Raw genomic sequence first — 12053 nt, 5'->3', positions numbered from 1 at the left:
CCAGCACATTTTGTTCGCGAAAAGCCAATCCAGTCGTCAAATAAACACCCCAGGCTTGTATAACAAGAATAACTCTAAACCATGAAGCCACTAAAGCAGCTCCAGCTTGAAACGCGAAGCCAGTGGGCTCCGTAAAACTTGTACGTTAACCCACTGGAATGGCGGCCCGAAATTAAGGATGGGCCGATACCGATACCAAATATTCGATACCAGTGATAACGAGGTCGGATCGAAAAATAACGATACTAGCAAAGAGTATTGATCCTTTAGATACTGCACGTGACCTACCTGCGCTTTAATCTCCCGCGACTAACCGCTGACAAGTAGCTGAAAAGACTCTGGGCTCGAGATCGTGCATGTGCGATGCTGTGTGCAATGTAGGATTGCCGCAGTGTACCGATCAAAGTGGCGATTTCTTTCATTCCCTAGTACAACATTTCACTGTGAAATAGGACCCAATTTTATTAACTGTGAATGTTAAGTCACTCTACATGCTCTATACGAAGGCAACAAAATCACGACTCACAACAATCCAGGCATTACAAGGGGATATCTGGAGTAACAAAAATGAGATGCAACTATGCCTGTTTACCAAAGAAAAACCTCGAGCGAGTAAAGCGCTGAGAAAGGTTAAATAGTTCTTAAGTATGGCACCTCTGCATGGTCCTGTACGATAGGGAGTCTCTGATGTGTCGAGTATTGAAGCGCAAGATCCATAAAAAGTCGGGCATTCGTGTTTGGTAATTATTAGTGACTCGTGCAGTGACCGGTAACCTTTCACTGTAGGCCTTATGATCATGAATGCAAGTGAAAGTTGCATATTGCTTGATATAGAAAGTAGAAAGATTGTACCATTGCAGCTCTTCTACATTTCCTCGGGAAAATTAAAATGAGTCCCAATAAATTGAAATGTTTGACTTGTTCGACTGTCTTGTTGATGCTACTGTAGAGAACTGAACAGAAAACCGTGGAGAGTGCCTTCATTTAGTCAATCAGATCACGTGACTTAATGTTTTAATGACGTCACAGTATCGGTATCGTATCGATTCGAAGAAGCTGTATCGGCCCATCCTTACCCGAAACCGTTGGCATCACAACTGTCCAATTCAAACTGGCATTGAACTCGGGGCACCTGGTGACGAGTGTAGTAAGTTCCTGTCGAGTAAGCGGAGTCTCAGATTGCTCAAAGATAAAACTCAGACATACCAATTCGATTACTCTTCTTTGACAGTCTCAATATAGTTTGGTCATCCAGTGACCTTTTGGAACTCTTCGACAACGAAATCTTTTAACATGAGACCATTGCAGGGGAAATCTAATGGATTTCAATTTTTTCTTTCCATCTCGGTGTGTGATTGGTTGTTGGTAAAGAATGGATTCTGGCCAATATTCCCGGGTGTAGTTGGACGGTGAGTTTTACCTTTGAGCCATCTGGGACTGCGTAGCAAGATTCTCATGTGCCAGCCAGATATTTTGAATTGGTCATCGTTAAACTTCCTCCAATCAGAAAAGGGCAATCAGCGTGAAGGTTTCTGGCTGGCACACGAGAATCTTGCTACTAAAGCCGATACGGCCTTTTCGAATCGATACGATACTGAGTACGATATTTACCTTTTTCTTCGATATCGATATCGATACCGATACTGTGACGTCATTGAAATGACAAATAAGTCACGTGATGTGATTAGCTGAATGAAGACACCCTCGCACGGTCTTCAGTTCAGTTCTCCATAGTAGCATCAACAAAACAGTCGAACAAGTCAGTTATTTCTATTTATTGGGACTCATTTTTAAATTTCATGAAGAAATGAAGAAGACCGCAATGGTACAATCTTTCTACTTACCATATTAAGCAATCTGCAACTTCACTTGCATTCATGATCATAAGGCGTCCAGTGAAAGGTTATTAGTCACTGCAAAGGTCACGAATGATAAACAAACACGGGTGCACGACTTATTATGGACCCTGCGCTTCAATACTCGATACATCAGAGACTCCCTGGCATACAGGACCATACAGGGTGCTTTTCTCGCTCAAAGTTTATCGTGAGTGAGCAGGCGTGGTAGATTGCAACTCATTTTTGTTACTCCAGATATGTCCCGTAATGCCTGGATTTTTGTGATTGTGATTTTGTTTCCATTGCACTGAGTGACTTTACATTTACAGTTAATAGAATCGGGTCCTATTTAAGCTTGACTGACACTCGATGCCAAACTCATCCTCGTTCCCAGGCTATGTCCACCACATTCCTTGACTCAAATTTAAAAGTGCTACGTAACGCCTATTGTGCATCTTTCTGCACAGGAAAAACCAAGTGGAATTACTGATTGTGGCCCTGTACGGCCAGAATAATGATTTCGGTTTTGTCTCTGACAAAGAGGCGGCAGCAAGCATTATTATAAGCAACGAGCAGGTCGTTGTTTGGTTTCGTCACGCAACGTTGGAGAGACAGCGTTGCATGACGAGTTCAAATAAGGGCTGTGGAGGGGACTGCAGAAAGCGTGGTGTCAATGCAGTTTATTATTGCCAAAAATTATTCAGACACCAGCATCAGTTACTTAGTGTCCCATTTCAACCCACATATCCAAAAAGATAACTCCTGCATGCATAGCATGCCTATGTTTTTAGTTGACCGTTCAATAGATGCTATTTACCTTTAAGCCGTACCCAGTCTGATTTATACTTGAAAATGTATAGATATGTGAAGGAGAAATTGTATTTTGTTAACACTGGGAGTGAAAGGGTTTTACTTCGTAAGGTAATTTTCACAGGCTTGTTCTTTTCCCTCCAAAAGAATGCCTGTGCAATATTTCCTATTTGTCACCAAAAAATTATGGAATATTCTCATAACGGTTTGTTTAGATGGGAGGGAAGAGGGTAAACTTGGTGTAACATGTTGCTTGTTTTCGTGGCTGTGTTTGTCCTTTTTCTGGAGTTTGTTCTCCAGGTTTTGGTATTTTCTTATCTGCTCAAAAAGATGCCTACAAAATCACTTGATGAAATAGATTCAAGGAACTGAAAGAACCACTGAATGAATGTTTTTTGATAAGATTGAGTTGCCTCTCAGTCTACAATGGCTATCAAGCTATATGCACAAAGGACTGGTATTTAAGCCTTTCACTCCCAAAATCTCATTAGTAATTCTCCTAACTCTCTGTTATACAATTCTTACAATGTTCATTTGGAGAATTTGGTATTGGATCAACTGGTGATCCCCTAAATTATATTTTTCTTTCTTCTCATCACTTGTCTGCTTGATACATTATTGATACTGTAAAGAGAAATTCTGTCTTGGTCACTCAGATGGGGTTAAAGGGTTCACCAAGAAAGCAACAATTCTTTCCCTGCAGGGTTATGGTTTATGGATGTGCGGTTGGATTCTTTGTGACATTGGGAGTCATTGGAATGATGGCTACAAACACAATGCCTAAAAAACAGCGCTGATCATGAGTAATATTCATGTATTGAAAGAAATCTTACAGCTTATGGGAAGTCAGTTCTTGTTAAGATGTTGAAAATGTTTTGAATGTTAAAATTTGTAAAAATATGTGTGTGTGCATTAAATAGCTACTGCTTGAGATGTTAACAAGGCTTCTTAACAGCAGTAATTGTAATAAACTTGTCATTGTTACATTTGTATCTCTGTCTTGGTGTTCTTCTCTGGTATTGAATCATAACAATCAGCTTAAAGAGGGTGGCACATATTCTTGTAGTTGGCAGCCTGCCTGAGAATAGTGTGATGGTATCAATCAGTATTTCACACACAAAGACTACGGGATTTTTCATAAACACCCATAAGCAGACACTTGTGGTCAGAAATTAAAATTTCAAACAGTCTACTTCTCATTTTCATGAACATTCTGTTAGTGAGATTCCATTACTGTGGATCAATTTAACCAGTCAGTGATGCATAATTTTAAGAAGGGTGCTAAAAGTTACAAAGTTTTTCCCCAATGGACAATTTTTTAATTCATTTTTCTGCTCTCTACACTGACAATTAAATAGGTTACTACACCATGGTGGGTTATTGTTACACAGTATCAATTATCACACCGAGTGAAAAAATTTATTTAGGCCAAACCGGAATAGCTACTATGCAAAAGAACATAAGCAAAAGCACTAAAGCAAAATTTTACAAAATGGTAACACAAAATTAAAATTGACTTGCAACCAATACTAGTACTCATAGAAATGTTCAATAAATTCTGGATGCCAATGTAAAGCATGCCTTTTTAAATCATACAAATGGTTTATTTCATATAATTGCAACTATACTCTCTGAAGAAGATAAAGAAACAAACCTAATGAAGATATTTACAGTTATAAATGATTAAATGTGTGGCAGTGAATTCCTGCCAAAATTCAAGTGTTATTTTCAACATCAATCAATCAGGTTTATTGTCTTTACATGAGGAGTGGTTACCCAGATTGCCCGAGCCAGAGGCTCATGTATGAAACGTGAGACAGCAACCAACCCATCCCACCCCAGGGGAGGACATCCATCACACAGTGATCTCATGAATGGGAAATTAACATCTCCTACCCCTAACCCTGCAGGAGATGGGACCTACGCCTTATTCGTCCTTATCCGTCCTTATCCGAGAAGACTAGAATATCTATCCACTTCCAGATATTATAGAAAGGTAGCAAATTCTCCTCAATAATTTTAAGACCATGAGTATTGTTCCGGCCTGGGCTCAAACCCTTGACCTCCCACACAACACAATCCAGCGCTCTAACCAATTGAGCTAGCCGTGGGGCGGTCAAGTTTTTCTGTTGAACATGATGTTTATGGTTTAGAAATGACGTTTTTTTTGTTTTCAAATTGATACCTTAATGCATTGAATATTGAAAAACACTTCAACCTTGAATCTTTTGTTGGCATATTTGAACTTGGACTCATTGCAATAAAAATATAGTCACCTCGTAATTTTCACATCTAAATTTGAAACTCAGGGTTGCAAAAATCACCGGAGAATATTGGACTCTGAATCGACCAACTTTTTGCCTAACCTTATTCCAAGTAAGTTTCAGCTTAAAAAAACAATTGTAGAGGTCATCTATCAAAATTGAATAGGCAAAGTTTATAAACTTTACTACCAACATTAAAATGAAAAAAGTGAAGACATTTGGGTCTCAAACAAGAAAAGAGGAAAGCTACCCACAACTCTGTAAGATGCAATTCCTGAGTCACAACACTTCCCTTGTATTTTAGTAAAAGAAAGCATTACTTACAATAAAGAACAGCAGCTGAGAAAGAGTGTTTGTCTCTCTGGTAACCAGTCTCTAAGCAGTCCCCAAGTATGTTTGGCTTACTGCATAAAGGGGCATAAAGATTCCCCCACTAATTTGAGCTAACTTTACATCACCAGAGTGCAGAACAACTAGTAATTTAATAAACAGCAGGGTAAACAGTATACATGTCCAATAAAATGCCTGATAAAAAATTATGATGTTCTTCCCACTGGTGCCATTACCCTACTCCCTAAACAAAAATGAAATTGGCAAAATTCATATGCACACCATTTAAAATCTTAAATCAGAAGCTGTTGATGTGTCGTATGAGTGAGATTCCTTATTCAGAACTTGTTGCACATGATGGCTTCAATTAGTAATACACAGCAAGGCGCATGACTTGGAAATACTGAGAAATGTTTAACAATTATTCCAGGAGTGCACATTGGAGATGAGATGTTGAATAGTCAAGAAGATGTGTAGTACAGAGTTGGCTATAACCAATCTTGAAGATGTGTAGTACAGAGTTGGCTATAACCAATCTTGAATATGGTGCATGGTTTGGAAGTACTGGAAAATATCTAACAATTATACCATGAGTGCACATTGGACATGAGATGGTAATTAACCAAGGAAATGTGTAGTGCTGAGTTGCTAATAATCAATCTCATATCCAATTAAGCATGCATGGATTAATTGTCATTAAATCCTGAACATTTGCATATTTTCAATAACATTTTCAGTTTCCAATATTTGGCAATGCATTTTCATATAAGGTGACTCAATATGAGCTGATAACCAGAGTTGAGTGAACAAATCAGAACATTAGAAATGCATCATCCAAAGTTTAAATAGCCATTAAATGGTTTGGTTCTATAAACTATAAGAATATGGCCATCAAGAATTCAGAAATCTCTGAAAATAAGGCAACATTTATGCTGTAGTTACTAAGCTTGCTTCTGAGTTACGAACTATTGGATTTGGAATCTACCAAATTTTTGCACCACCTAATTCCAACCAAGTTTCAGCATAAAATAACAATTGTAGTAATTGCATGTAGTAATTGTGATACTTGTCAAAAGTAAAACCTCACAATCTTGACAGAATAAAATACTAACTGAAGGTATAGTTTCGAAATTACAAAAAAAAAAAATAACATTGACTAGTACTTGATTGGAGGCAAACAATTTTACACGACAGTTTGGAAAACAAGTAAACAAGAAAAAAAAAATCTTAAAAAACATTTACCCCAAAATTTAAACATTGCTCTTTCCAGATTCCAGTTACAACAGCAATGCGTCCCTGGTTAGTCACTGTAATCCCTCGTACTTCACGAATCCCATCAATTTGGATTTGTGCACTGCGAACAAACTCACCATCTTTAGTGTATATTTCTACACGCAAGAGATCCTTCCCCCTTTCACGACCAGCGATGACGACATGTTCACCTCCTGGGTGAAACCTAATCCTTAAGTAATCACAGCCATTACTCTGCAGTTTAAACTTGTTCAGGTGGTCGCCTTGATCACCGAATATGTGAACACAGGAATCGGTCGATACAAAAATAAGGCCATCATTAGAAATAGTGATATCCGATGGGTTCTCCAATATACGTTGTCCAATACGGCGAACAAAATTTCCCTCAGTGTCATATACCGCCACGCTGCCGTCCACTTTCGGGGAGCTGTTCAAGTGCGAATAATTCAGCATCATTATTTCGCCTGCATCACCAACTGACAGTCCATCGTGCCTGGAGACGGAATCGCTCAGAGGAAACTTAGCATGCAGGTCAGCGGCTTTACTAAGTTTATAAACCCACAAAACTAACTCAGTCCCAGGCTTGTGTAGTTCGGTCAGTATAGTGATTTGGTCGCCCATGTGTGTGGCAACATGGCATATGCCTAGCTCTGCTTTCACATCACCTAACCATAGCTTTGCTTCCTCAGTAATTGTGTCATCGAAAGGGAGAATGATATGTTTCACAAACTTACCGCTGCTTTCAAACATCTTTAAGTTTTCACCGTCAGCTACAAAGAATTCTCCGCTGGAGTTTGTAGCAATACCTGTCGGCTTCTTCAACTTGTGCCACTCTTCACCGCCTCCTGACCAAATGACCATGGAGTAACACAACAGTGCTCCATGCCTTCTTCAACTACTACTTTAGGTACTCTTGCGTCATACAATAGATTGATTTTGTTTTCTCCAGCATCAACAGGAGGCCAGATCCATAAGTGTGCGTCTTCACCAACAGTTCGCGTGACATCGTAGATGACGCGATTTACGTGACAGACTTCGACAACATTCTTCCTTCTCTCTTTTCTACTGAGCAAACCTCTTACTGCTTGGATGCCTGTCTTAAGCTGAACATTGAAAGTGTCCTGTACCGCTGGCAGAGAATTTAGTTCCTTGATACAAACTCTGCATGGTGCTAATGCGTTCGACGGATTATCGACTGTCTTTAAAATAGTCGCCATAACTCGATACTGCATCGCCATAATGCGATCATAAATTGATAAAGCCTCGTTAGCAAAGGCCCTTGTTGCGTCAATTCTTGTATTTTCAAATCTCGTCTTTGCCTCTGAAAGCTTCTGTACAGCTGACTCATCCAATCCAGTAAGGTCCAGATTTTTCAAACTCTTAACGACAGAAAATGCATCAGCAGTAACGGCTAATTTCTCGTCAGGCTCGCGTATGGACCTTGCTTCTTCAAACACTTCATACAAAAGCTCAATTCCTTCCTCAAAGAAGCTGATACTTGCAAGTAAATCTCTCCTTATTAAGCCATCCAACTTCGACTTGATATCGTCGATTTCACGCACGATTAAACTACGAAATTTTTTATCTGTTACATCACCATCTCTGAGCTTCTCTGCCGCTTTATCTCTGCCTTTGTTCACCAGTAAGCCGATGGTTAATTTAAACACGGCTGTTACTAAAGAAAGATATTTCGGAGCAAAAAGTTACGAGACATGAAGAGAGCTGTCTTGTGGTGGAAAAAGTTGCTCTGTGTGAGCCGGAATGATCTCTGTTTGAGAGTGGGCAGACAATTTCGCCGATGAACATTCCAGTTCGGATGACAGATGAAGCGTGTAATACAATGGAGTGGACTTGTGTTTATAATCCTTGCAGTTGAGTCTCGTCTTAGACTAGTATGTAATAAAAAAAGATATCAAGAAGGCTCTCATTGGCTTAAAAAATCCTTTAGGGGGGAACAGAAATTAGGAAGCCTTGATTTCCAGAAAAAAGGTTTTTTTTCCTTCCTATATTACCCTTATCGTACTGTTTGTGAGTGCGTTGTGCAGTGTCACCCTCCAAGCTCACCATTCATCTCAGAGGAATGTACTTACCTGGTAGAGCTAACTTGAAATCAGAGAGTAAATAGAACATCTATTCATGCTTTAGTTTATTAGCCAGAAAGAACATTCGGAAATAGGTACGGTTTGAGTGGCGGATAGTCTATAGCAAACTTCAATTAACAAATGGTAAACAACACAGCGTACACTATTGAGTAATGGATGCACGCGGGAGGTTCCTAAGCACGAAAGAAGCGTAAGAGTCGCTCGAGGCGATAGCCGAGAGCGACTCTTACGACATTTGTTTTAAGACATTTGTTTTAAGACATCTTAAGACATTTGTTTTATAACATAACATTGATACATTGTAGCTAAAGAGTTCCCTTTTATTTAACAAATCTTACGTGACCAGAAAAAAACAAGCGCGCGCGGAAAAATAGTCTTTGCATTTGCTCACGTCAGCAGCGTACACCCATGAGCAAATGGGGGACGCTAAATTGACCAATCAGAGCGCGCGCTTTACTTTGGTTATGTTATAATAGATTTTAAGCTTCAATTTTTGCGATACACTTTCCATGGAAGTGATAGTGATAACAGAACAACTACCTTCAGCAATTTATGCTGAATTTCGAGTTGTTTTACAACACTGTGCAGGGGACTTTGCCAGACTGCTAGTAGCAGTTTACAATCAATAAAGGCGAATCTAACAGATGCCCCCTTCCCCCAATTCTCAGTAAACAGGCCAGACCACATCACAGTAATCTCGTGAGTGGGTGGTTTAATGTCCCCTGCCTGACCAAATTAATTAATTAATAGATGCAGGATTCTAAGATCCATATCTTAGAAGAAGTTAAGATAATCCAGGCAAAGCAGAAAATTCAGCAACAAGAGCACATTTAACTTTTATGGCATAATCTTTTTTATTCCTTTTTGGTATTGATTTGGTGTTAGCCTTTATCTGTTCGTATTTTGCATTTTACGCACACCCAGTCCTCATTAATGCAGTTCAGTTCAGTTCGCAAAGTTTATCTTTGCATCGCGATTTAGCACAAACAGTTACGAATGACAGAAGGTATGACTTGATATGACAGGTTGCGTCATATCAATATTAATAGGAAATGTTAAGATGCTAAAACTTTCTTTCGCACATTCCATCTCCTATAACAGAAAAGGAGGATCAAAACGTCTCAAGCCATCCATCCATCCATAAGTTTTTAAAATCCAGGAGAGTTATAAAAAAAACCGTCGCAGCTCGGCGAGCAATTTTTTTTCAGTATTCCTTGAATGTACTGGTGTTAATTGTTCTTGAAAATGGCATTTTGTGCGCGATTTGTACTTCCTTTAATCGTATTACGTAACGAATCACTCGACTGAATCCTTGAATCAATTCTTTAGAATATAGTCTACAAAATTCTCGGGAAAGTGTTTAACCCTCAGTCTCTCTAAAGAATAAAGTTTTTGGAAATTTAGGGAATATTTTCTCTTCTCGCAATTGTGATAAACTTCTTTTCAGTTTCATTTTCGCCGAAGATAGGAAATTCGTCTCTAGAGAGCACACTTTTAGAATAGCGTAATACTAAAAATTATGCTTCTGCTGAGATCAATAACTTCATTCTTTCTCACAGCGAAGGCTTTTTTTTTAGGTCGTAATTCATTATACTTCCAAACCGGATTTGACGTTAAATATTTCAAAGAAGGAAAAATAGATTTTGAGCAAGAACAACATGGATTATAGGCCTTCCCCCACCCCTCAGCTGAAAACATTTTACGCATTCTAGCATCTCGATTCATGGGGGCTGTAACACCGATAAATATTCCCTCTCTAAAATAATACATATTTTAAATAACATATTTACTCAGACTTAAGAACAGCTCTATGATTTCTCTAGCGGAGGCATTTCTAGTCCGTAATTCCCTCTTACGATAAAAAAAAAAGAAAGATCTTGGTTCGCTCCTATGGTTGAAGGGCTACTTATTCTGAAGATTAGCCCAGGGATCAACGTTGTCAGGTTTTATTTGTACTAATGTAAGACACGGCTCGTTACTTACGTCGTAGTCAACTGAAAATTAAATAATTTCGGGATACATTATTATCTACAATATTCTTAGTCGAAATGATAAACGGTTTCGCAACTTACAATTTGTGTTTCTGAGTAGTTAGGACCCTTGATTCGCTATCTCGACGCTTTATCTTGATGCTTGCGTTTACGACCGTTGATGACCAGCTTCGAATGTTGTTACAGCATAAATTGTTCCTTTTAAATTATAAGTCACATGACCTAATTTTCCCGCCGCGCGTAGTCGAGGCGAATTTGCAATTACGATAATTAATTCTAATTCTTTACTACGTGCTCCACTGAACATGCAAATCAGATCTCCTCTATATTCTCCACTCATCAAACGTTACTCATTGTCATAGTTGCGTCCCCACAGGGACAAGAATTCGTAAAATTTAAGAGGAGCAATTGAAGGGAATTATTGCACTTTTATGCATCGTGTATTTATTTAGTGATTTATTCATTGATTCTTTATCTTTTCCAGCCTGGAACTTTAAACAGAGAGAAATAAACTGCAACGAACGAAACAGTTCCTGAATCTAATCGTTGATTTGCAATACCAGCACTCTGGTTAGTTTAAGATGAGGATTTTTTTTTTCTCGTCGACGTAGGCGTTATTTTGGTGAGCTAGTGCTCAGTAATTTCTTGGTGAAAATTATAGCTGCCATCTTTGATTTTTACAGCAGCGAAAGACTGGAGGAGATAAAGAAATTTGTAGCAGGGGGTGGGTGACAGTCGAAACGAAGGTGAGGGAAGGGGATGGGGCAACAGAAATTCTTGCCTTATCTTGTTCTGTCACCCCACCGTCCTTTCTCACTCTGTATCAAACCTGGCCGGTCGAATCAGCGACGACTTACTTTGACGAGATGCAAGGATCCAGGTGTAAACGAATAAAAATACCACTGATGCGGGAAATCTGAAGCTTACTAATTCATGCAAAACCAGCGCATTTTGTGCTCAAATGTGGTGTTTGAAACTAGGCTAGAATTATGTGTAAACAGAATCAGAAGGACAGATTTTAAGCGCAGTAAAGATGTAGAGAAAGTGACATATTTTCTTTTGTCACAAGCGTAGGGCAAAGAATAAATTCCGAGTTCTCAGGTGGAGCCGAACCAAAAACCTTTGGATTCCATCAGTGCGCGGAATCCAACGGTTTCAGAACTGCTTTTCTCTTGGGTAGAATTTTCCAAGATCCCACACTGCTTGTACAATAAAGTCTCTGAGATTTATTGTTAACAATAATAAATATCATGTGTTCTGTTTGGGCTCGTTTGCTTTTTTTGGGAGGTATTTGCCTCACAGGGTATTACCTGACTCCCGGTTAGGAAAAGGATGGTCTCAATAATCGTTCTCTTTATTAGTTTAGTGACAAACCACATGCCTTACCATTTGGCATAGTCGTAGTGTCGTTTGGACTTTTAGTCATTGCTATCGCTCATTGCAACGATCGTTCAGATCTTTCCTCTT

General features: G+C 39.0%; 2 protein-coding genes, 1 long non-coding RNA gene and 1 pseudogene across 6 annotated transcripts in view; 2 read left to right on the top strand and 2 right to left on the bottom strand.

Moving 5' to 3' along the window:
- LOC111328267 (uncharacterized) overlaps positions 1 to 12053 on the top strand; it is a 47586-nt gene that overhangs the window by 10311 nt on the left and 25222 nt on the right. The window lies entirely within an intron of this gene.
- On the bottom strand, positions 2504 to 7168 carry LOC111328223 (uncharacterized). 3 transcript variants are annotated; one of them, XM_022932614.2, is made up of 2 exons: positions 6485 to 7168; positions 2504 to 3726 (listed from the first exon to the last, which is right to left on the bottom strand). In XM_022932614.2, exons 1-2 carry the CDS (start codon positions 7112 to 7114, stop codon positions 3682 to 3684), a joined length of 675 nt encoding a protein of 224 aa, XP_022788349.2. In that variant the 5' UTR covers positions 7115 to 7168; the 3' UTR covers positions 2504 to 3681. The 3 variants fall into 3 exon arrangements, with proteins under 3 accessions (XP_022788349.2, XP_088596476.1, XP_022788350.2); XM_088740350.1 differs by having other exon boundaries at positions 2504 to 3722; XM_022932615.2 differs by having other exon boundaries at positions 6613 to 7168.
- On the top strand, positions 6900 to 11848 carry LOC148719078 (uncharacterized). Its single transcript, XR_015993764.1, has 2 exons — positions 6900 to 7024; positions 11071 to 11848. It is a non-coding gene; the product is annotated as an uncharacterized LOC148719078 (long non-coding RNA).
- LOC148719079 (uncharacterized) lies at positions 7142 to 8623 on the bottom strand (annotated as a pseudogene).

This window comes from Stylophora pistillata, chromosome 12, assembly GCF_964205215.1.
Source record: "Stylophora pistillata chromosome 12, jaStyPist1.2, whole genome shotgun sequence".
Classification (NCBI taxonomy): Eukaryota; Metazoa; Cnidaria; class Anthozoa; order Scleractinia; family Pocilloporidae; genus Stylophora; species Stylophora pistillata.
The sequence above is the reverse complement of the archived record's forward strand: the minus strand, read 5'-3'. Positions and strand labels throughout refer to the sequence as shown.